The sequence below is a fragment of the Bufo gargarizans genome, chromosome 8 (genome assembly GCF_014858855.1).
Source record: "Bufo gargarizans isolate SCDJY-AF-19 chromosome 8, ASM1485885v1, whole genome shotgun sequence".
NCBI classification, from domain to species: domain Eukaryota; kingdom Metazoa; phylum Chordata; class Amphibia; order Anura; family Bufonidae; genus Bufo; species Bufo gargarizans.
In genome coordinates, this window is record NC_058087.1 from 119,649,102 (window position 1) to 119,674,845 (window position 25,744).

General features: G+C 43.5%; 1 protein-coding gene and 1 long non-coding RNA gene across 2 annotated transcripts in view; one reads left to right on the forward strand and one right to left on the reverse strand.

The window, feature by feature from the left end:
- The window catches only part of LOC122945306 (ATP-dependent 6-phosphofructokinase, liver type), a 378,493-nt gene that overhangs the window by 126,279 nt on the left and 226,470 nt on the right, over nucleotides 1–25,744 (forward strand). Inside the window, exon 7 of the mRNA XM_044304347.1 lies at nucleotides 10,128–10,236. Coding sequence (XP_044160282.1) covers nucleotides 10,128–10,236 — 109 coding nt within the window. The remainder of the gene's footprint in view (nucleotides 1–10,127; nucleotides 10,237–25,744) is intronic.
- On the reverse strand, nucleotides 14,236–15,248 carry LOC122945308. Its single transcript, XR_006391111.1, has 4 exons — nucleotides 15,013–15,248; nucleotides 14,651–14,907; nucleotides 14,490–14,570; nucleotides 14,236–14,411 (listed from the first exon to the last, which is right to left on the reverse strand). It is a non-coding gene; the product is annotated as an uncharacterized LOC122945308 (long non-coding RNA).

Here is a 25,744-nt window from a genome sequence, read left to right on the forward strand (position 1 = left end):
CAACTTCAGCCGCACCTGTAGTTCCCCCTTTCACCGCCCAGTCTGGAGTTCGGGTTGAGACAGCTCAGATCGGTTCGGCCCTGGGATTTTTTAGCTGTTCTTGACTGCGGAGCTCTTGGACTTAGTCGTGGCCGAAACAAATCGGTATGCCACACAATTTATAACCGCCAACTCGGGAAGCTTTTATGCCCAGCCTTTCCGGTGGAAACCAGTCCAAGTTTCCGAAATTAAAACTTTTCTGGGCCTTCTCCTCAACATGGGTCTAACTAAAAAGCATGAATTGCGGTCATATTGGTCCACAAACCCAATTCATCACATGCCCATGTTCTCTGCTGCTATGTCCAGGGCACGTTTTGAGGCCATCCTGCGTTTCCTGCACTTTAGCGACAATAGCACCTCCCGTCCCAGAGGCCACCCAGCTTTTGACCGGCTCCACAAAATTCGGCCCCTCATAGACCATTTCAACCAGAAATTTGCAGAGCAAAACATCTGCGTAGACGAGTCCCTAATACATTTTACCGGGCGCCTAGGCTTCAAACAATACATCCCAAGCAAGCGCGCCCGGTATGGGGTCAAATTGTATAAGCTCTGTGAAAGGGCCACAGGCTATACCCACAAATTTCGGATCTATGCGGGAAAAGATCAGACCCTGGAGCCGGTCGGTTGCCCTGACTACCTGGGGAGCAGTGGGAAGACAGTCTGGGACTTGGTGTCACCCTTATTCGGCAAGGGGTACCATCTTTATGTGGACAATTTCTACACAAGTGTGCCCCTCTTTAGGCATTTGTTTCTAGAACAGACTGGCGCCTGTGGCACCGCGGGAACTAGTCGCGCGGGCTTCCCCCAACGGCTCGTTACCACCCGTCTTGCAAGGGGGGAGAGGGCTGCATTGTGTAACGAAGAACTGCTCGCGGTGAAATGGAGAGACAAGCGTGACGTTTACATGCTCTCCTCCATTCACGCAGACACGACAATACAAAATGAGCGAGCAACCCGTGTCATTGAAAAGCCATTCTCAGTCCACGACTATAACCTTCACATGAGAGGGGTGGACTTCAATGACCAGATGTTGTCTCCGTATTTAGTTTCCCGCAGAACCAGACGCTGGTATAAGAAGGTGTCTGTATATTTGATTCAATTGGCTCTGTATAATAGTTTTGTTCTCTACAGTAAAGCTGGGAGAACAGGATCCTTCCTCAAATTTCAGGAAGAGATCATCGAGAACCTCCTGTACCCAGGAGGTTCCGTGGCCCCATCCACCAGTGTAGTTAGCCGTCTACACGAGTGACATTTCCCCAATGTCGTTGCCGGTACCTCAACCCAACCGTCACCCCGAAAAAGATGTTGTGTCTGTAGCAGGAGTGGAATAAGGTGTGACACCCGCTATTTCTGTCCTGACCACCCTGCCCTATGCTTAGGGGCGTGTTTCCGGAAGTACCACACACAGGTACACCTAGCATAGGGATCACATCTCGCCAGGACAGGCACACAGGTCTATTATGGCCCATTCACTCACAGCTGCTGCAAACGTCTCCTTTCACCTGTGACAAAGTGCATAACGCACTTTGCCACATCTTTGGGCGATTTGCGCTTTGCACATTGACCCATGGGGATGGAGAGGTTTGTTCTATGAAGGTTAAAAAAAACAAAAAAAAAACACCAGTAAGCAAAAAGGTTAATGTTCTGTTCAAAAAGTTAAAGTTTATATGTTCTGTTCCAAAGTTAATAAAATTATTGCGTTGCGGCCTGGTTTTTTCATATTTTTTTTTTTACCTTTCAGGTGGACCAACCGATCAACTAGCTGCAGCACTTATGTGCATTCTGACAGAAGCATTGCGCTGCTGTCAGATTACACGTCGGTGTATGCGGCGCTGCAAGACGAGATTTCTCCTCTGCAGTAAAAGATACGTTTGTCAAGGCATACGAGCTGAGGAGGAGGCGGTGTTCCTATGCTTTGGCAAACACTTTGTATATAAAAATAAATAAAAAATCCCGGCAATGATTTATTCATCCACATCGATTGATGTGAATGGAGAAATCTGGTTTGCCAGAGCATACGAGCTAAGTGGGTATGGATGTTGGGCACCGAAAGGTGCACTTTGGAATATGTGCCCCTTTGCCCACCTTGGCTGCAAAAAAGTGTCACACATGTGGTATCGCCGTACTCAGGAGAAGTTGGGGAATGTGTTTTGGGGTGTCATTTTACATATACCCATGCTGGGTGAGATAAATATCTTTGTCAAATGCCAACTTTGTATTAAAAAATTGGAAAAGTTGTCTTTTGCCAAGATATTTCTCTCACCCAGCATGGGTATATGCAAAATGACACTCCAAAACACATTCCCCAACTTCTCCTGAGTACGGCGATACCAGATGTGTGACACTTTTTTGCAGCCTAGGTGGGCAAAGGGACCCACATTCCAAAGAGCACCTTTCGGATTTCACCGGTCATTTTTTTACAGATTTTGATTGCAAAGTACTTCTCACACATATGGGCCCCTAAATTGCCAGGGCAGTATAACTACGCCACAAGTGACCCCATTTTGGAAAGAAGACACCCCAAGGTATTTTGTGATGGGCATAGTGAGTTCATGGAAGTTTTTTTATTTTTTGTCACAAGTTAGTGGAATATGAGACTTTGTAAGAAAAATTAATAAATAAAAAAAATCATCATTTTCCGCTAACTTGTGACAAAAAATAAAAAGTTCTATGAACTCACTATGCCCATCAGCGAATACCTTAGGGTGTCTACTTTCCGAAATGGGGTCATTTGTTGGGGTTTTCTACTGTCTGGGCATTGTAGATCCTCAGGAAACATGACAGGTGCTCAGAAAGTCAGAGCTGCTTCAAAAAGCGGAAATTCACATTTTTGTACCATAGTTTGTAAACGCTATAACTTTTACCCAAACCATTTTTTTTTGCCCAAACATTTTTTTTATCAAAGACATGTAGAAAAATACATTTAGCGAAAAATTTATATATGGATGTCTTTTTTTTGCAAAATTTTACAACTGAAAGTGAAAAATGTCATTTTTTTGCAAAAAAATCGTTACATTTCGATTAATAACAAAAAAAGTAAAAATGTCAGCAGCAATGAAATACCACCAAATGAAAGCTCTATTAGTGAGAAGAAAAGGAGGTAAAATTAATTTGGGTGGTAAGTTGCATGACCGAGCAATAAACGGTGAAAATAGTGTAGTGCAGAAGTGTAAAAAGTGGCCTGGTCATTAAGGGGGTTTCAGCTAGCGGGGTTGAAGTGGTTAAGTACGTCTTGTATCTCTTTGGAAGTTTCTTCACCAGAATCTGGTATGTTGAAATTCAACTATCTGATCCTTTTCTTCATTTACAAATGCAGTTGGGACAAGTTTTGGGAGGCCCCATACACATTTAGATCGTTGGCTCATCCCACTGAAATGTTTCATCTCGTGAAGGAGGTTTATTTTGTATTTTTTTTTTTTTTTTTCAGGATTAGGAAGAAGGGTACCTGTAAACCCTTAGTGACGAATGACATACTATGTACGTCATGATGTGGTGTTGGTTACCTCATGATGTGCACAGTACGTCATGAAATGAAAGTGTCTTGCGGTGACACCGGCATCTTAACCTGTTTCCTGATCGCTGTGATTGGTTACTCGCATCTGAGTGACCAATTGCAGAGCGTCCTGCTTGCCGGCAGGCAAGAATCATCCAACGCAGCTCCGATCTCCTCATTGTGACAGTTACACTTCAGGAGATTGGAGCTGGTCTCCAGGCCCCAAACGCACACTGTTCCCCTGACACCCTTCCTCCCCACAGAACTTCAGTGTACTATAGCTTAAAAATATATATATTTAAAAATTAACGGTAATTAGATAGTGTTTGTTAGTTTGCTAGAAATAGTTTAGGCATTTTGAGAAAAAAAAAAAAAAAGAAATACACACACACACAGTCAGTACCATAAATATTGGGGCATCAACACAATTCTAACATTTTTGGCTCTATACACCACCACAATATATTTGAAATGAAACAGAAAAGATGTTCTTTAACTGCAGACTGTCAGCTTTAATTTGAGGGTATTTACATGCAAATCAGGTGAATGGTGTAGAAATTACAACAGTTTGCATATGTGCCTCCCCCTTGTTAAGGGACCAAAAGTAATGGGACCGAATAATAATGATTGATAAATCAAACTTTCACTTTTTAATTCTTGGTTGCAAATCCTTTGCAGTCAATTACAGCCTGAAGTCTGGAACGCATAGACATCACCAGACGCTGGGTTTCATCCCTGGTGATGGGACTGGTCTTCATTTCCTGCTTGTTCTTGGGGCATTTTCCCTTCAGTTTTGTCTTCAGCAAGTGAAATGCATGCTCAATCGGATTCAGGTGATTGACTTGGCCATTGCATAACATTCCACTTCTTTCCCTTAAAAAACTCTTTGGCTGTTTTTGAAGTATGCTTTGGGTCATTGTCAATTTGCACTGTGAAGCGCCGTCCAATGAGTTCTGAAGCATTTGGCTGAATATGAGCAGATAATATCGTCCACAACACTTCAGAATTCATTCTGCTGCTTTTGTCAGCAGTCACATCATCAATAAATACAAGAGAACCAGTTCCATTGGCAACCATACATGCCCACGCCATGACACTGCCACCACCATGCTTCACTGATGAGGTGGTATGCTTAGGATCATGAGCAGTTCCTTTCCTTCTCCATACTCTTCTCTTCCCATCACTCTGGTACAAGTTGATCTTGGTCTCATCTGTCCATAGGATGTTGTTCCAGAACTGTGAATGCTTTTTTAGTGTCGTTTGGCAAACTCTAATCTGGCCTTCCTGTTTTTGAGGCTCACCAATGGTTTACATCTTGTGATGAACCCTCTGTATTCACTCTGGTGAAGTCTTCTCTTGATTGTTGACTTTGACACACATACAACTACCTCCTGGAGAGTGTACTTGATCTGGCCAACTGTTATGAAGGGTATTTTCTTCACCAGGGAAAGAATTCTTCGGTCATCCACCAGAGTTTTTTTCCGTGGTGTTGAGCTCACTGGTGCGTTCCTTCTTTTTAAGAATGTTCCAAACAGTTGTTTTGGCCACACCTAATGTTTTTGCTATCTCTCTAATGTTTTCTTTTCTCTTAGCCTAATGATGGCTTGCTTCACTGATAGTTCTTTGGATCTCATCTTGAGAGTTGACAGCAACACATTCCAAATGCAAATAGCACACTTGAAATGAACTCTGGACCTTTTATCTGCTTATTTTAATTGGGATAATGAGGGAATAACACACACCTGGCCATGGAACAGCTGAGAAGCCAATTGTCCCATTACTTTGGGCCCCTTAACAAGTGGGAGGCACATATGCAAACTGTTGTAATTCCTACACCGTTCACCTGATTTCGATGTAAATACCCTCAAATTAAAGCTGATAGTCTGCAGTTAAAGTACATCTTAGTTTCATTTCAAATCCATTGTGGTGGTGTATAGAGCCAAAAATTTTAGAATTGTGTCGATGCCCCAATATTCATGGACCTGACTGTATGTATGTATGTATGTATGTATGATGTGTATGTGTGTGTATGTGTGTATATATATATATATATATATATATATATATATATATATATATGTATGATATATGATATATTTATCTCTTCTGATACAGAAAGTGCAAGCGAGACAAACCGTTTCAAATTTTGTCATCGTCCGCTAACAATTGTGAGGTCGAGCTACAGCAAAATCGCAGACGAGACTCTTTGCCTGACACTAGCGCCATTGACTCCGAATGGATTCTCACAGAGTCATACTCCATCTGTTTCAGAATTTAATGGTGGAATTTTTTTAAATCTTCTTATGAGAAGAACTGCTAAGTTTGATGGTTGAGCAGACCAATTTATACGCTGCTCAATTCATCTCTAGTCACCCCACCTCATATTATGCCAAGAATGGCGTATGGTGCCTTGTTGTGCCGGACATTTTAAAATTTTGGGGTCTCATAAAAAATAAATAAAAAAATGAGATCTTATTGGTCATCTGATGTGTTGTACGATACCCCCATGTATAGGGAAGTAATGATAAGACAGCGATTTGAGACACCCTGCTATTTCTTAATTTCGCTGACAACACACTGCCCCCCACGTGATGACCCCAGCCATGACAGGCTTTATAAAATTAGTCCCATTTATAAATTATTTAAATAAAAAATTTAAAGAGGCCTACATCCCTGAAAAAATATTGCCGTGGATGAGTCACTTGTCCTTTTTAAAGGCAGGCTTCAATTTTGCCAATATTTGCCAAGGAAAGAGGGCACGATTTGGGCTAACAATTTATAAGCCCTGTAAGAGCAGATCTGGCTACACCAAAAAAAATTGAGTGTTTGAAGGCAGATACCCAGTTTTGCCCTCCTGAATGCCCCCCTTCCCTCAATGTGGCAGGTAAAATAGTGTGGGATCTTTTGCACCCTCTTTTAAATAAAGGGTACCGCTTGTACGTAGACAATTATTACACCAGCATACCCCTTTTCAGGTGCCTTTCAGTCAGAAAGCGGGAAAAAAAGCAGAACCGAAAAGAGATGTAGGGTCTGTTGCAAGAATCTGATACGGCGTGATATTGTATATCAATGTGACACCTGTCCAGATAAGCCTTCGACTTTGCATTAAGCAGTGTTTCCGCATTTACCATACTTCCCTAGATTATTAATTTAATCAAGTTAAAAAAATATATACTTCTTTTATGCACTTGTGGATGTTTTTAACCTTTTCATGACCAAGGGTCATTGATACCCCTGTGACCACATCTAATTTTGCCAATCTGACATGTTACTTTATGTGGTAATAACTTTGGAACACTTTTACTTATCCAAACCATTCATAGTTTTTCTCGTGACATGTTGTACTTCATGATAGTCATAAATTTGAGTCAATATATTTGCTAAATTTACCAAAAATTTTAAAAAATTAGCAATTTTCTAAATTTCTATTTTTCTGCTTTTAAAACAGGAAGTGATACCTCATAAAATATTTATTACTTAACATTCCCCATATGTCTACTTTATGTTGGCATCATTTTGTAAATGTCATTTTATTTTTTTAGGATGTTAGAAGGCTTAGAAGTTTAGAAGAAATTCTTAAAATTTGGGGATGGTTTCTACCATGTAAGCCCCACAAAGTGACATCATAACTGGACTGGTCCTTTAAAACAGTGGGTTTTAGAAATTTTATTAAATGTAAGAATTGCTTCTAAAATTCTAAGCCTTTCTAATTCTAATGTCCTTTAAAAAAAAAAAATGACATTTTCAAATTGATGAGAACTTAAAGTAGACATATGGGAAATGTAAAGTAATAACTATTTTGTGGGGTATCACTATCTGCCTTAAAAGCAGAGAAATTTTAAATAAATAAAAAATTAATTAAAAATATTTTTTTTTTTACATTTTGGATTTTCTTTCATAAATAAAGGTGAAACATATTGACTCAAATCTACCATTGAGGTACATGAAGTGCACAATATGTCACGAGAAAACAATCTCATAATGGCTTGGAAAAGTAAAAGCATTCTAAATTGATGCATGTCAAATATGCAAAATTTTATGTCCTGTTGCACAATGAATGTACATTTAACTCAAAAGCAGCAAGGAAAAAAAAAAAAAAAAAACAAGCCTAGCCTTCTCATTACTTAGTAGTAGGCTTCAGATTTCTTTCTATTATACATATCTTTAAAATATGCGCCGACAGACTCCTATTAATTTGTGGAAAGGCAAAAATATAAATATGTAAATTACACGTTTTACTGACTGTGTTTTCCCTCAAAAATATACATCAATCTGCTCAGCTTCTCCATTTCCATGACATGCTGCCTGCAAACTGCATTGCATTTTGTGGTGACAGGTCCTCTTTAAAGGAGTTGTTCCATGATTATTGTAAAGAAATGAAAGTTAGACCTCAAATCTATTTAGCAAAGCTAGCATCAGCCCTGTACCTGACATGGATCTAGATATCTCCCTTAGTGCTCCAATTGCTCTCTTAGATTTATTTCGCAGCTCAATGGGCTCAATGTGCGTGTCCTTTTACTGCAGCTGAAGGCTGGAACTGAGCATGTGCATCTAATTCACTGAGGTGGACAATATTTTTTTTGAAAAATATCAAACAGCAGGTGGCACTATATACAGGTCCTTCTTAAAAAATTAGCATATTGTGATAAAGTTCATTATTTTCTGTAATGTACTGATAAACATTAGACTTTCATATATTTTAGATTCATTACACACCAACTGAAGTAGTTCAAGCCTTTTATTGTTTTAATATTGATGATTTTGGCATACAGCTCATGAAAACCCAAAATTCCTATCTCAAAAAATTAGCATATCATGAAAAGGTTCTCTAAACGAGCTATTAACCTAATCATCTGAATCAACTAATTAACTCTAAACACCTGCAAAAGATTCCTGAGGCTTTTAAAAACTTCCAGCCTGGTTCATTACTCAAAACCGCAATCATGGGTAAGACTGCCGACCTGACTGCTGTCCAGAAGTCCATCATTGACACCCTCAAGCAAGAGGGTAAGACACAGAAAGAAATTTCTGAACGAATAGGCTGTTCCCAGAATGCTGTATCAAGGCACCTCTGTGGGAAGGAAAAAGTGTGGCAGAAAACGCTGCACAATGAGAAGAGGTGACTGGACCCTCAGGAAGATTGTGGAGAAGGACCGATTCCAGACCTTGGGGGACCTGCGGAAGCAGTGGACTGAGTCTGGAGTAGAAACATCCAGAGCCACCGTGTACAGGCGTGTGCAGGAAATGGGCTACAGGTGCCGCATTCCCCAGGTCAAGCCACTTTTGAACCAGAAACAGGAGCAGAAGCGCCTGACCTGGGCTAGAGAGAAGCAGCACTGGACTGTTGCATGTCATTCGGAAATCAAGGTGCCAGAGTCTGGAGGAAGACTGGGGAGAGGGAAATGCCAAAATGCCTGAAGTCCAGTGTCAAGTACCCACAGTCAGTGATGGTCTGGGGTGCCATGTCAGCTGCTGGTGTTGGTCCACTGTGTTTTATCAAGGGCAGGGTCAATGCAGCTAGCTATCAGGAGATTTTGGAGCACTTCATACTTCCATCTGCTGAAAAGCTTTATGGAGATGAAGATTTCATTTTTCAGCACAACCTGGCACCTGCTCACAGTGCCAAAACCACTGGTAAATGGTTTACTGACCATGGTATTACTGTGCTCAATTGGCCTGCCAACTCTCCTGACCTGAACCCCATAGAGAATCTGTGGGATATTGGGAAGAGAAAGTTGAGAGACGCAAGACCCAACACTCTGGATGAGCTTAAGGTCGCTATCGAAGCATCCTGGGCCTCCATAACACCTCAGCAGTACCACAGGCTGATTGCCTCCATGCCACGCCGCATTGAAGCAGTCATTTCTGCAAAAGGATTCCCGACCAAGTATTGAGTGCATAACTGAACATAATTATTTGAAGGTTGACTTTTTTTGTATTAAAAACACTTTTCTTTTATTGGTCGGATGAAATATGCTAATTTTTTGAGATAGGAAATTTGGGTTTTCATGAGCTGCATGCCAAAATCATCAATATTAAAACAATAAAAGGCTTGAACTACTTCAGTTGGTGTGTAATGAATCTAAAATATATGAAAGTCTAATGTTTATCAGTACATTACAGAAAATAATGAACTTTATCACAATATGCTAATTTTTTTAGAAGGACCTGTAGATGGCTTTCATTATATAACTCTGCTAGAATACATTTTTATTTACATGCAATTAGAAAAGTATTCAGATCCAGGTTCTTTTTTGAAAAAAGTCGAATATTTTTTGTGGAACAACCCATTTAGACCGATGACTTGAATACTGTAACTTGATTCTGTTGCTGAATGAAAAGTAACTAGTTACTGTGGCTACACTAGAATTGAAGGTTGGACACAGTAGCATTGCAATTATTATTAGAGTGGACCTAAGAACACCACTTGTATGTGGTTATTTCACACTGAAAATTCATTTTAGATATTTTTGTGTCTTTGTAACACTAAATGTCAGCCGCTTTTTTTTTCTTCTTGACAAATGCTTGTTTAATGATATAAACAATCTGTACTACACATGTGCCAATGTAGGACTGTTTCTCTTCTTTTTAATAGGTATTTAGCACTAGTGTCAGCTTTGGCATCTGGGGCTGACTGGCTTTTTATTCCAGAAAGTCCTCCTGATGAGGGCTGGGAAGATACCATGTGTGCACGGCTAGGAGAGGCAAGTATCAAACACATACATAGAAATTTAGACATACCATTTTTGAAATGTGATGTTAAAGGCTATGTACACCTTATGGAGGCAATTTTTGCTTGATTGCATTTTACGTAAAAAAATATTGGCCTTTATTAAAAATATTGAGCCATTCTGTCAAAAGGTTAACTGTTTTTCTAACTGTGATTTTTACTTTCATTTTGTGCTAGCCATCTAATAAACCTTCTCTCTAAACTAATGCGGTCAAACACGTATTTAAGCCACATTCTTATCAGTAAGATAAGAACTGATCTATAATAATGAGTGTTTTTAATGTCAGGTTGAGTAAGCCCTGCATGCAGGTTTTCTCGGTCCTGATGGATCCTCTTTTTGAACCCATTGATGAAATCTCTCTTAAACTGCTCACCTTGAAGACGTTTTTTCTCGTAGCAATAACAACTGCTTAGAGAGTCGGAGAGATACAAGCCTTTCATGCAAATCCCCATATCTAGTGATTCTTGATGCTCGTTTAATCCTCAGCAGTGATGGCCTTTTCGCCCGCCAACACATGCAGGCTGCCATCTTTTCTCAAAAGTCATGGCGAGGCACAGGTAAGCCCTTACCTCTGCCTGTGCGCGAGCCAGTCTGAAATCAAATGCGGTCACCGGGAGCAGGCAGTTCTGAGAACAGCCGCCGGGGGCCTTCATCGGGCTGTTCTCGGAACTGCCTGCTCCCGCTAACCGCATTTGTTTCAGACCGGCTCGTGGCACATGCACAGGTAACGGCTTAGGCTACTTTCACACTAGCGTTTCACGGATCCGCTTGAACGGCATTTCAAACGGATCCGTCAATAACGGAGCCAAACAGAAGCAATTCAGACGGATCCGTTTGTACGGATCCGTCTGTATTACGGATCCGTTTGTCACGTTGGTTTCCGTTTTGTCATCCGTTTAGCGGATCCGTTTTGAAAGGAAAAGCATCTCTAGGTTCCATCTTCATGTATTGAGATCTATAGGGTTGTAATGCTCCTATATTTCTCCATGGCTATCTTGTTGAAGTTCCAAAGCTGGTCCGACTTTGATAATGGACCACACCTTTCGGACTCTTGTACACGACTACATGCACTTATAAAGATGTATAGTGTTCGTTAGCGGGCCATATGTCCCTGATCGTCGTACAGGAGTATTACAGAGCATCATGATGCTGACCATGTTGTGCCGCAAACTGGGCTATTGTCCTGCACTCATATGATCTATTAGTGCAAGACTATATCCCCGCGGGCAGCTCAACTAGCACAGGATGATTGTACACTATGATGCTGTGTACTCTCGTGTGCACGATCAATGCCACTACGGGACATATGGCCTGCTCACGGACCGTATGTCTCTTGGGGCATACAGTCGTGTGCAAGAGGCCTTAAAGGGGTTTTCTCATCTCATACAATGGGGGCATACCACTTTAAGATATACCTACATTGTCTTATAGGTGCGGGTCCCACGGCTGGGACCCTCACATATATTGAGAACGAAGCCAAGAAAGTAGATGAGGTTGCACTGTGCTGCCGCCCTCCATTCAGTTCTATGGGAGAGGCGGGGATTAGCGCTTGGTGGTGGACATACCATGGGAAATGTGTCCTACAGCAACAGTGCTCCCCGCTCCGTTCTCGATATAGGTGCGGGTCCTACCAATGTTACCACACCTATCAGACAATGGGGGCATATTCAAGTGAAATCCCCCCATTGTCTATGTGAATACCCCTTTAAAAACTCTATGTCCCTTGCGTGTCCCTTGTGGTAATCACACTAGTTATTTTAGCGTCATCGGGAAATCATTAAACGTTAAAATCACAATTAATGAATTCCTGATGATGCTGACAGACCGTGACTCCCACAAGGGCTCATATGAAAGGGCACAAGATTGAACAATGAACAAGCATTTGCTTGTTCATGTTCCAATCATAGGTTCTACGATCAATAAAGAGCCAAAATTTAGCTCATTATTGATGGGCAGGTGTTAATGGATCTTACGACATTGGCACTAATGCTGTTTTGATATAAAAACTACCAAGGGTGTTGTAATAAACGCACAGTAGTGAGACTAGGGTAGTTTTTATTTCAACACAGCTAGAGTGCCAATGTTCCCTGTACAGGACAATAAAAAGACAGACACAGTGCAGTAAAGTATAATTTTTTTTATTTTTTTTTTATGTCAATCAATAAATAAATAAATAAACAAAATATAAACTTTTTTTATTTTTTTCACAACTGTTCATAACTGGTAGGGGAGGTGGACTGTCGTGGACTTGCGCTGGGGCTGGCAATGGTAGCCCCCCTGTCCTGGCGAGCCACTGAGGATAAACTACGGGCCATAGGAAAGGATGCAGGGCGTAATTGAGGGGTGTGGAGAAAGGAAGGGTCTGAGGAGGAGGAGGGGACCCGAGCATGTGTAGAGGTGGAGGGAGTTTGAAAAGAAGTAGGAGGAAAAGGGGCAGGAGAAGAAAAAGAAGAAGAAGGAAACACATGCTCGGGGGGGTGGGAAGGGAAAGGTTGGCGGTACTGGCCACTGCTGTGGGATGGGGGGTAGGTGTGGGATGGGGGGTAGGTGTGGGATGGGGGGTAGGTGTGGGATGGGGGTGGGGGTGGGGGTTGGGGGCGGTGCATGATTTCCCATGACCCGTTCTCTACCATGATCTTAAACTGATGCAACTGCTCGGGCGTCATTGAGTCCATCAAACCGATCATGTTTAGCCCATAATGGTAGTTTGGGCTGCGTTGATGCGCCGACTCCGCCCCTTGCCAGCGGCGAATCAAGTCAGCACCAAACTCCATTTGATGTCGGGCAAAACCTTCTAGAGCGTCGGAAACGACCTCTACAAGGTTTGCATAATCGGCTCGACTTGGCCTACCAGATCTCTGCCCGCTCACCAGGGCTCTTAAATTTTGACGGAAACCTAAGAGCCTCTGTTGAGCGGAGGGACCCGGTAGGGGACCCGGATTATCCTGAGCCGATGCATCAGGGACAGGAGGGCTGGCGCTGGCGATCTGTTCCGGTTCCGCCTCAGGAGGTTGGTCAGGCTCCCGAGTGAGGCTGGCACTTCTGTAGGAAAAAAAAAAGGAAAGTTAGGAATTGTTCTTTAAATAATAAAACATCTATGTTCTATGCTATGTCTACCGTATAGCATAGGGGGCTGTCCAAAACAGGGGAGCCAAACGCTACCCTGTCTCAGACAGCCCCTTACACTCAGACGGAGAGAACAGTGGTCCATCTGACTGTGGGGGGCTGTCTAAAACAGGGGAGCCAAACGCTACCCTGTCTCAGACAGCCCCTTACACTCAGACGGAGAGAACAGTTGTCCATCTGACTGTGGGGGGCTGTCTAAAACAGGGGAGCCAAACGCTACCCTGTCTCAGACAGCCCCTTACACTCAGACGGAGAGAACAGTTGTCCATCTGACTGTGGGGGGCTGTCTAAAACAGGGGAGCCAAACGCTACCCTGTCTCAGACAGCCCCTTACACTCAGACGGAGAGAACAGTTGTCCATCTGACTGTGGGGGGCTGTCTAAAACAGGGGAGCCAAACGCTACCCTGTCTCAGACAGCCCCTTACACTCAGACGGAGAGAACAGTTGTCCATCTGACTGTGGGGGGCTGTCTAAAACAGGGGAGCCAAACGCTACCCTGTCTCGGACAGCCCCTTTACAATTTATTTTTTAAACAGTTGTTATAAATATTTACCTTTTTGGTGCCATGGCCTTTCGTAGGAACCCCAGGGCCGCCGTATGGATGTATGTGGCCCCTGAGGTTCCTCCGGAGCCACTCGGGGCCTGACCCTCCTTGTTATAATCCCTCCTGAAGCGGTCCCGGATAGATCGCCAACGCGTTATAACCAGTTTGACTATGGAAAAAAACAATAAAAACTAAAATCAGCATGATGAAAGGAAAACAAGAATATTTTAATTTATTAAAATGCATATTGTTTTACTTACCATATTTCTCCTGAGCCGCCGCATCTAGATCCCCCCAGGTCTCTAAAAGTTCTGCAGAGATGTCCCTCCAGAGCCGCTGGGTATGGCGATAATCGGCGTGGTGGCGGTCGGCGTGGTCCCATAACGCTGGACGCGCCTCCACCAGTCGGATGAGGAGCAGGTTATTGATGCTCGGAAACCCGAACTCCTCATCCTCCCTGGTGGAGCCTAGGGAACCCTGAAAAAAAAGGAAATACAAAATTTAATGTAAATCCTAATACAAAATGCTAAATAAACTACTAAATTCAATACTTACACGTCTACGACCGCCACGCTCATTCCCGCGGACTCTGGAGGCGACTGGGGGATCCTCGCTGGCGGCTCTAGGTGCAGATTGCTAATACAAATAAAAAAAATTTTAGAAGACCGTACTTAAACCAATTTTTAAGAAATCTATATATATATATATATACTTACTTCTTGACAGCCCCGGTCCGGGCTTGGTCCACCTCCCCTGGATGCTGGTGAGCTGGCCCCGGCAGCACCGCCCACTTCGGGAGAGCCCTCCTCTGAAGATGATGAAGAAATCTATAATAAGAGCACATACTGATTAATGCAACAAATCAAACAGTAAAAAGTCCAAGTGTTGATTTTATACTTACGGGCCACTGGATATGGCGGCGCCTTCTGGGTGGGTTACGCCAGTCGATGTCTGATGTCTTCTTAGATGACATCTGTACGCAACAAAATACCAGACAAAATGCAGATACCGTTAAAGGAACTTGTAGAGCACTATTTCCTCATATATCAACATTTTTTTAGTTTTTTTTAATACTTACTTTTTAAAATATCGATATTGGCTTCCCCACCGCAGATCTCTTTTTTTCTTTTTTTGTACGACCCTAATAATAAAATAATTAAAAAAATTAATCCGACAGAAGCCATAATCCCCCCAAGTTACATAAACACCGCGAGAGACAGCAGCCCTGCATAGTGCCAGCAGCCCCCCACAATGACATCAGGCTCCCAGTTCCAAACAACTCTCCCACAGTGCCCAGAGCCCCCCCCAATGCCAGCAGCCCCCACCCACAGTTCCAGCCACAAACACCCCCGCACTGCCAGAAGCACCGCACAGTTCCAGCCTCAAAAAACCCTGCAGTTCCATCCAGAAGCACCGCACAGTTCCAGCCACAAACACCCCCGCAGTGCCAGCAAACCGCACAGTTCCAGCCACAAACACCCCCGCACTGCCAGAAGCACCGCACAGTTCCAGCCACAAAAAACCCTGCAGTTCCATCCAGAAGCACCGCACAGTTCCAGCCACAAACACCCCCGCAGTGCCAGCAAACCGCACAGTTCCAGCCACAAACACCCCCGCACTGCCAGAAGCACCGCACAGTTCCAGCCACAAAAAACCCTGCAGTTCCATCCAGAAGCACCGCACAGTTCCAGCCACAAACACCCCCGCAGTGCCAGCAAACCGCACAGTTCCAGCCACAAACACACCCGCAGTGCCAGCAAACCGCACAGTTCCAGCCACAAACACCCCCGCAGTGCCAGCAGCAAAGTTCTAGCCACAAACACCCCCGCAGTGCCAGCAGCAAAGTTCTAGCCACAAACACCCCCGCAGTGCCAGCAAACCGCACAGTTCCAGCCACAAACACCCCCGCAGTGCCAGCAAACCGCACTGTTCCAGCCACAAACACCCCCGCAGTGCCAGCAGCAACCACAGTTCCAGCCACACGCGCCCTCCCCCCCGGTGCCAGAAGCCCCCCCATAAAGGCAGCCCACACCACCAGTGGCAGCGGCTCCCATTGTTCCAGACACACACACCCCTTCCCAAGTGCCAGCAGCCCCCCCACCCTAGAAATAGAGAGAGAGAGATAGATAGATGGATAGATAGTAAAAAAAGAGAGATAGACAAACAGACAAAACTTCATACACTTACCAGTCTCAGCAAGTCGGTTCTCCAAAATGGCCGACGATGAGGGGAGGGACAGATGAGGGGGAGGGACAGGAAGTTACTGGGCATGCGCAGAAACATGAACGGTTTCGAACGGATCCGTGTCAAAGCGGAGCCATGACAGACGGATCCGTCCCCATTGACTTGCATTGTAAGTCAGGACGGATCCGTACGCCTCCGCACGGCCAGGCGGACACCAAAACGCTGCAAGCTGCGTTCGGGTGTCCGCCTGCTGAGCGGAACGGAGGCCAAACGCTGCCAGACTGATGCATTCTGAGCGGATCCGCATCCATTCAGAATGCATTGGGGCCGTATGGATCCGTTCGTGGCCGCTTGGAAGAGCCTTCAAACGGATCCTTCAAGCGGACAACCGAACGCTAGTGTGAAAGTAGCCTTAGCTGTGCCTCACTGGACTTGTGAGAAAAGATGGCATCCCGCATGTGTTCGCGGGCGAACAATGCGAACTGGCCATCACTGATCCTCAGACACTGTCCATCCTTTCTTCCAAAAGTTGTTTCCAGATTTAATTGCGAACAGGAGGTCTCATTACCTTCCTTCTGCCCTTCTCCATCCTCCGAAAAGGAAGAGAGGTACCATAATCTGGTTGTGAGAAGAAGCGTTCTATCTTACCACAACATCACCAGTACCTTCAGGTGATCGGAGATTGAAAGCATTTTACTTTGCATCAGCTTTGATACATGTGCCCATTAGGTCTCATTTACCAAGACTGTCTGGCCTTGTTGTGCATAGCAACCATTCACTGTACAGCTTTTTATCTTCAGTTTTCTTCCAGTGTACTTGAAAGAAATAAAAAAAAAAGTTATCTATCATTAACATAGTTTCTGAGGCTGAAAAGGGACATCTGTCCATCCAGTACAGCCTGTTATCCTGCAAACATTTTTATGTATAATATATTTTTTACGAATTTTTAATATTTTTTAATTTTTCCACGTCAATATCTGTATTTAAGCGGCCTTCTCCGTGTTCACCAAGCACAATGCCGTACATTGTAAAGCGGCTGTCCTTGGTATCGCAGCTCAGCCCTATTCACTTGAATGGGGCTGATCTGTGCCTAGGCCATGTGACCAATGAACGTTTCGTCACATAGCCTAAGCTGGAGAAGGCCATAGCGTAACTCCAAGCAGTTTACACCCACATATGGGGTGTTCATGTAAACCGCAGAATCAGGGTAATAAATATTGTTTTGTTTTGCTGTTTATCCTTGCTGTGTTACAGACAAAAATTGATTAAAATGGAAAATCTCCAAAAAAAGGGACATTTTGAAATTTAATTCTTGTAGAACACCTAAGGGTTTACAACGTTTCTAAAATCAGTTTTGAATAACTTGAGGGGTGTAGTTTCTACAATGGGGTCATTTATGGTGGTTTGTACTATGTAAGTGACTTCATAACTGAATTGGTCTTTTAACGTGGGTTTTGGAAGTTATAACAGTAACATCCACAGCGCCCTCCCTTTTAACAATGACCTCCACAGCGGCCGCCCCTTTATTAGTGACCTTGACAGTACCCAGTCTCCTTAAGGGTCCATTCAAACATCTGCAATTCCATTCCGCATTTTGCGGAACGGAATTGCGGACCCATACATTTCTATGGGGCTGCATGACGTGCGGCCCCGATCCGGAATTGCGGACCTGCACTTCCGGGTCCGCAATTCTGATCCTGAAAAAAAATAGAACATGTCCTATTCTTGTCCGCAATAGCGGACAAGAATAGGCATCTTCTTTTAGTGCCGGCAATGTGTGGTCCGCAAAATGAGGAATGCACACTGCCGCTGTCCGTGTTTTGCGGATCCGCAAAACACACACGGGTGTGTAAATGGACCCTAACAGTGATTTGCACAATAACCCGCCCCCTTAAGTGACCTCCACGGAGCTCAGTTCCCTTAAAATGTGACCTTCACAACACCTCCCTTAACATTGCCTACATAGCGGTCCATCCCCTTAACTGTGTCCTCCACCGTTCCTTACCCCCTTAACAGAGACCTCCACAGCGCCAGCCCCCTTAACAGTGACCTCTACAGCATCCTACCCCCTTAACAGCGACCTCCACAGCGGCCCGCCCCTTTATTACTGACCCCCACAGTACCCAGTCTCCTTAACAAGGATTTCCACAACACCCCACCCCCTTAACAGTGGCCTCTACAGCAATCTGCCCCTTAACACTGACCTCCACCACCGTCCCCTTAAAAGGAGTCTGTCACCACCATATGGCCATATACAGCGCTTAAATTGTCCTATGTAAGCACTGTATATGGCTGTAGGCAGGTGACAGACTCCCTTTAGCTGTGACCTCCACAGCAGCCTTCCCCTAGGGTGGCCAGAGGTCAGGTTTTAGGCCGGACAGTCTGGCTTTCAGACTCCCTGTCCTCCATCCGGCGCAAGACCTAGACGGACACAGGGATGTCCTTTTGAACAGCTCACTCTCAGACAGCAGCACTGTGCTGTCGCTGAGTGTGAGCTGCAGGGAGAAAGTAACACTCCCTCCCACCCCTGCAGCTGACAGAAGTTGATTTTTACCTTCCTTTTTTAAATCCCTGTCTGCTGGGAAGCGGAGGGGGCGTGGACTAACTGCATCGGAGGCGTTGCTTAGAGGGACCGGGGGGCGGTGGTTTTTAAGTCCGTCTTTTGAGGGTCGCCTGAATGGCCACCCTATCTTCCCCCTTAACTGTGACCTCCACAGCACTCTGCGCCCTTAACAGTGTCATCCACAGCGCCCTGCTCCTTTAAAGAATAATCGCTATTGAAGTAATGCCATAGCCTAATGGAACTTAGTACCTTATTTCCAGATTTGCCTTTGTTTCAGCAATAGATGTTTTCTATCTTCTGAAAATCCAGTTTATTTGGTATGCAAATTAGCCAGTAAGGTGCCCAGGGGGGGCGTCACTCTTGCAGGAAAATGCCCAGGCACGCCTCCTGCTCGTGCCCAATCCCGCCATCATGCTGGGAACAGGGAAAATGGTGCAGAGTTATGGCTTGAATGTGATTTAGGAGGGGTGGGTGGACACATTGTGGCAAGAGGCGTGCCTGGGCTCCTTCCTGCAAGAGTGACACCCTCTGGGTACCTTACTGGCTCATTTGCATACCAAATAAACTGGATTTTCAGAAGATAAAAAACATCTGTTGCTGCAACAAAGGCACATCTTGAAATAAGGTACTAAATGCTATTAGGCTATGGCTTTACTTCAATAGCGATTTATCCTGGTGACAGATTTTCTTTAAAACTGACCTACAGCAGTGAAGAAAAATGGTTGGGTTGTTATGGAAACCTGGTGTAAAACTATGTGTTTGTAGAGACTAAGGTCCTTTGAGCTTCTATTGGCTGATAAGGGTCATGTGACCAGGCTTCTATTGGCTAATGCATTTTTTGGGAATATCTCAGAAACGGTACATACTAGAGAGCCAGGACCGGTCTAAAACCATCCTGGACACCTGATGTACCTGTGTGCCAAATTTCGTGATTGTAAATGCGACTTTGTGGATTCTTTAGCGGACATGCATACACTCAGCTTTGTACAGTGCTGCCCATAATTAATCATACCCCTGGAAAAATTTTACTTAGTTATTTTTATTCAACCAGCAAGTAATTTTTTGATGGCAAATGACAAAGGTGTCTCCCAAAAGATGAGAAGACGATGTACAAGAGGCATTATTGTGGAAAATAACATTTCTCAGCTTTTATTTACATTTGAGCAAAAAGTGTCCAGTCCAAAATTATTCATACCCTTCTCAATAATCAATAGAAAAGCCTTTATTGGCTATTACAGCAATCAAACGCCTCCTATACAGGTCCTTCTAAAAAAATTAGCATATTGTGATAAAGTTCATTATTTTCTGTAATGTACTGATTAACATTAGACTTTCATATATTTTAGATTCATTACACACAACTGAAGTAGTTCAAGCCTTTTATTGTTTTAATATTGATGATTTTGGCATACAGCTCATGAAAACCCAAAATTCCTATCTAAAAAAATTAGCATATTTCATCCGACCAATAAAAGAAAAGTGTTTTTAATACAAAAAAAGTCAACCTTCAAATAATTATGTTCAGTTATGCACTCAATACTAGGTCGGGAATCCTTTTGCAGAAATGACTGCTTCAATGCGGCGTGGCATGGAGGCAATCAGCCTGTGGCACTGCTGAGGTGTTATGGAGGCCCAGGATGCTTCGATAGCGGCCTTAAGCTCATCTAGAGTGTTGGGTCTTGCGTCTCTCAACTTTCTCTTCCCAATATCCCACAGATTCTCTATGGGGTTCAGGTCAGGAGAGTTGGCAGGCCAATTGAGCACAGTAATACCATGGTCAGTAAACCATTTACCAGTGGTTTTGGCACTGTGAGCAGGTGCCAGGTCGTGCTGAAAAATGAAATCTTCATCTCCATAAAGCTTTTCAGCAGATGGGAGCATGAAGTGCTCCAAAATCTCCTGATAGCTAGCTGCATTGACCCTGCCCTTGATAAAACACAGTGGACCAACACCAGCAGCTGACATGGCACCCCAGACCATCACTGACTGTGGGTACTTGACACTGGACTTCATGCATTTTGGCATTTCCCTCTCCCCAGTCTTCCTCCAGACTCTGGCACCTTGATTTCCGAATGACATGCAAAATTTGCTTTCATCCGAAAAAAGTACTTTGGACCACTGAGCAACAGTCCAGTGCTGCTTCTCTGTAGCCCAGGTCAGGCGCTTCTGCCGCTGTTTCTGGTACAAAAGTGGCTTGACCTGGGGAATGCAGCACCTGTAGCTCTGGATGTTTCTACTCCAGACTCAGTCAACTGCTTCCGCAGGTCCCCCAAGGTCTGGAATCGGTCCTTCTCCACAATCTTCCTCAGGGTCCGGTCACCTCTTCTCGTTGTGCAGCGTTTTCTGCCACACTTTTTCCTTCCCACGGCGGTGCCTTGATACAGCACTCTGGGAACAGCCTATTCGTTCATAAATTTCTTTGTGTCTTACCCTCTTGCTTGAGGGTGTCAATGATGGCCCTCTGGACAGCAGTCAGGTCGGCAGTCTTACCCATGATTGCGGTTTTGAGTAATGAACCAAGCTGGGAGTTTTTAAAAGCCTCAGGAATCTTTTGCAGGTGTTTAGAGTTAATTAGTTGATTCAGATGATTAGGTTAATAGCTCGTTTAGAGAACCTTTTCATGATATGCTAATTTTTTTTAGATAAGAATTTTTGGTTTTCATCAGCTGTATGCCAAAATCATCAATATTAAAACAATAAAAGGCTTGAACTACTTCAGTTTATCAGTACATTACAGAAAATAATGAACTTTATCACAATATGCAAATTTTTTGACAAGGACCTGTAATTGCAGACCAGCTTTTTGCATGTCTCCACAGGTATTTTTGTCCATTCATCTTTAGCAATGATCTCCAAATCTTTCAGGTTGGAGGGTCCTCTTGCCATCACCCTGATCTTTAGCTCCCTCCACAGCTTCTCAATTGGATTCAAGTTTGGACTCTGGCTGAGCCACTCCAAAACGTTAATGTTGTTGTCTGCTAACCTTTTATTCATCACTTTTGCTGTGTGTTTTGGGTCATTGTCATGCTGAAATGTCCGCTGGTGCCCAAGGCCATGTTTCTTTGCAGATTACCTGATGTTGTCGTTGAGAATCCTCATGTATTGCTCTTTTTTCATGGTGCTGTTCATTGTGATTAGGTTCCCTGGTCCATTGGCTGAAAAACACCCCCAAAGCATTAGGTTGCCACCACCATGTTTGACAGTGGGGATGGTGTTCTTTGGGTTGAAGGCTTCTTCTTTTTTACGCCAAATTAAGGAAACATTATTGTGACCAAACAATTAAATTTTTGTTTCATCTGACCATAACACAGAAGACCAAAAGTCGTCTTCTTTGTCCAGATGAGCTTTTGCAAAGGCCAAGCGAGCTTTTGTGTGCCTGGTCTGCATCCGTGGAACCTCTGCAGTGTGCAGTGTCTGTTGGATTGTCTGCCTTGAGGCATTGCCACTAGCAGAGCCCAGATTCACCAGGATGGCCTTGGTGGTGATCCTTGGATTCTTTTTCACTTCTCTAACTATCCTCCTGGCCAGCACGGCTGTCACTTTTGGCTTTCGACCATGTCCTCTGAGATTTTCCACAGTGCGAAACATCTTGTATTTTTTGCTCAAATTTAAAGGGAACCTGTCACCAGTTTTATGGTGTCCTAACTAAGGGCAACATAAATAAGTGGCTGATTGTCTTAGCAAAATGCTGGGTCACTTTCTTTAATTGACCCAGTCAATCTGCCAACATCTTGTATTGAAAAGCTCCAGTTGATAATGATGAGTCATGAATATTCATGAGCTCCTGACTCTCCCCGCCCACCTGCTGCTGAATGACAGTTTGTTTCTATAGGAATCAGCAGCAGGTGGGCAGGGGAGTGGCTATAGCTCTGAATATACGCTGGACTCGATGACCTCACGCCAGACTCGAATCAGCTCCTTAGCATGCAGCATCTTTATGATGCCAATTTTTATTTATTTTTTTACATCTACAGCCTGCCAGCGAATGATCATCGCTTGCAGGCTGTAGTTTAACTTCTCAGCTGTGCGCCGCTGTGAACGCATGTGCGCGCACGTTCACGCAAAATCTCGGGTCTCGCGAGATGACGCCAATAGGCGTCGCTGAGACCTAAGAGTGCCGCCGCACTGACGCCTATCGGCGTTAGTGTGAGGGCAGGAGGTTAAAGAGGTGCTACAGTTAGTTTTTAACTGATCTATCCTTTAGATAGATCATCAGAATCTGACACCCGGGACCCCCGCCGATCAGCTGTTTGAGAAGGCAGCGGCACTCCAGCAGCCCCGTGGCCTTCTCACTGTTTTCCGCTGGTCCGGTAATGTCACGGCTAGCACTAACTTGCCTGGGCGGGGCTAACCTCCATTCAAGTGAACGGAGCTTAGCCGCTCCCAGGCCAGTTGATACTAGTCGTGACGTCACTGGTCCTGCAGTAAACAGCGAGAAGGCCGCAGCGCAACTGCCAGCTCCGCTGCCTTTTCAAACAGCTGATAGATGGGGATTCCCAGAGGATGGATAATCAGTTAAAGCAAGCTGCAGAACCCCTTTAAGTACTATGTTATGAGATATCACAATCTGTTTTAAAAGCAGAGAAATTAAAATTTTAAAATTGTGAATTTTTCCCATTTTTTTTTTAGTAAATTTACCACGCTCATAAAGTAAAATGTGTCGCAAGAAAACAGTCTCAGAATGGCTTGTATAAATGAAAGTGTTCCAAAGTTATTACCAATTAAAGTGACACGTCAGATTTTCAAAAAATTGTCTGGACAGGAAGGAGAAAACTGACACTGGGTAGAAGGGGGTTAAATCAGATTTTTATGTTTAACATATTTTTAAAGAATTTGTTATTTTTAATTTTCCACTTCAATATCTATATTTAAACAGAAGCCATAAAATTCTGCAGTTTTTGCGCTGTCTAATGATAGGTGCCACTTCTTAGTCTGTACAGATCACTTTACTGCAGATACCTGCATATCTATACACAGAGGGGATATCAGTACAGGCAGTATTAGATTGACATATAAGACAATTCACAATAGGTGATTGTCAAAGGTTATCTATTTTTTCTTTGCACAGGTCACCGAGCATTCCTAGAAAGCTCTCCCAAAGAAGTCAATGAGATCCCCTTCAGTCCATTGTGTCTATTTGGTCTTTTGTGCTTTATAAATGCTGTTAAGAACAGTTCAGTCTAGATGGCAGCCCCATTATGATGTTAAGGAAATAGAATAAAAATACAATCGGAAAATAAAAAGAAATGAGAAGAAAAGGAGGTGTGCTACTATCTGGATATAACTGGCAGATAAAATGTTGGCAACACATTTCCTTTAGCCCACTTAAAATATCATTGAGTGTGACTATCTATGAAGGGGTCAGGGCCGTGATCTGTCAATGTTACTATTATTTAGTATGTACTTTTGATCCTGTTATGTGCTGAATAAAGCTTATTAACCACTTCAACCCCCCTAGCTGAAACACCCTTAATGACCAGGCCACTTTTTACACTTCTGCACTACACTACTTTCACCGTTTATTGCTCGGTCATGCAACTTACCACCCAAATTAATTTTACCTCCTTTTCTTCTCACTAATAGAGCTTTCATTTGGTGGTATTTTATTGCTGCTGACACTTTTTTTGTTATTAATCGAAATGTAACGATTGTTTTGCAAAAAAATGACATCTTTCAGTTGTAATTTTTTTTAAAAAAAACGACATCCATATATAAATTTTTCTCTACATTTTTTGTTCTACATGTCTTCGATAAAAAAAAAAAATGATTTGGGTAAAAGTTATAGCGTTTACAAACTATGGTACAAAAAAGAATTTCCGCTTTTTGAAGCAGCTCTGACTTTCTGAGCACCTGTCATGTTTTCTGAGGTTCTACAATGCCCAGACAGTAGAAAACCCCCACAAATGACCCCATTTCGGAAAGTAGACACCCTAAGGTATTCACTGATGGGCATAGTGAGTTCATAGAACTTTTTATTTTTTGTCACAAGTTAGCGGAAAATGATGATTTTTTATTTCTTACAAAGTCTCATATTCCACTAACTTGTGACAAAAAATAAAAAGTTCCATGAACTCACTATGCCCATCACGAAATACCTTGGGGTGTCTTCTTTCCAAAATGGGGTCACTTGTGGGGTAGTTATACTGCCCTGGCATTTTAGGGGCCCAAATGCGTGCAAAGTAGTTTGAAATCAAAATCTGTAAAAAATGACCAGTGAAATCCGAAGGGTGCTCTTTGGAATGTGGGCCCCTTTGCCCACCTAGGCTGCAAAAAAGTGTCACACATCTGGTATCGCCATACTCAAGAGAAGTTGGGGAATGTGTTTTGGGGTGTCATTTTACATATACCCATGCTGGGTGAAAGAAATATCTTGGCAAAAGACAACTTTTCCCATTTTTTTTATACAAAGTTGGCATTTGACCAAGATATTTATCTCACCCAGCATGGGTATATGTAAAATGGCACCCCAAAACACATTGCCCAACTTCTCCTGAGTACGGCAATACCACATGTGTGACACTTTTTTGCAGCCACGGTGGGCAAAGGGGCCCACATTCCAAAGAGCACCTTTCGGATTTCACCACACATTTTTTACAGATTTTGATTTCAAACTACTTTGCACACATTAGGGCCCCTAAATTGCCGGGGCAGTATAACTGCCCCACAAGTGACCCCATTTTGGAAAGAAGACACCCTTAAGGTATTCCGTGAGGGGTATGGCGAGTTCCTAGAATTTTTTATTTTTTGTCACAAGTTAGTGGAATATGAGACTTTGTAAGAAAAAAAAAAATCATCATTTTCCGCTAACTTGTGACAAAAAATAAAAAATTCTAGGAACTCTCCATGCCCCTCACGGAATACCTTGGGGTGTCTTCTTTCCAAAAGGGGGTCACTTGTGGGGTAGTTATACTGCCCTGGCATTCTAGGGGCCCTAATGTGTGGTAAGTAGTTTGAAATCAAAATGTGTAAAAAATGACCTGTGAAATCCTAAAGGTGCTCTTTGGAATGTGGGCCCCTTTGCCCACCTAGGCTGCAAAAAAGTGTCACACATCTGGTATCGCCG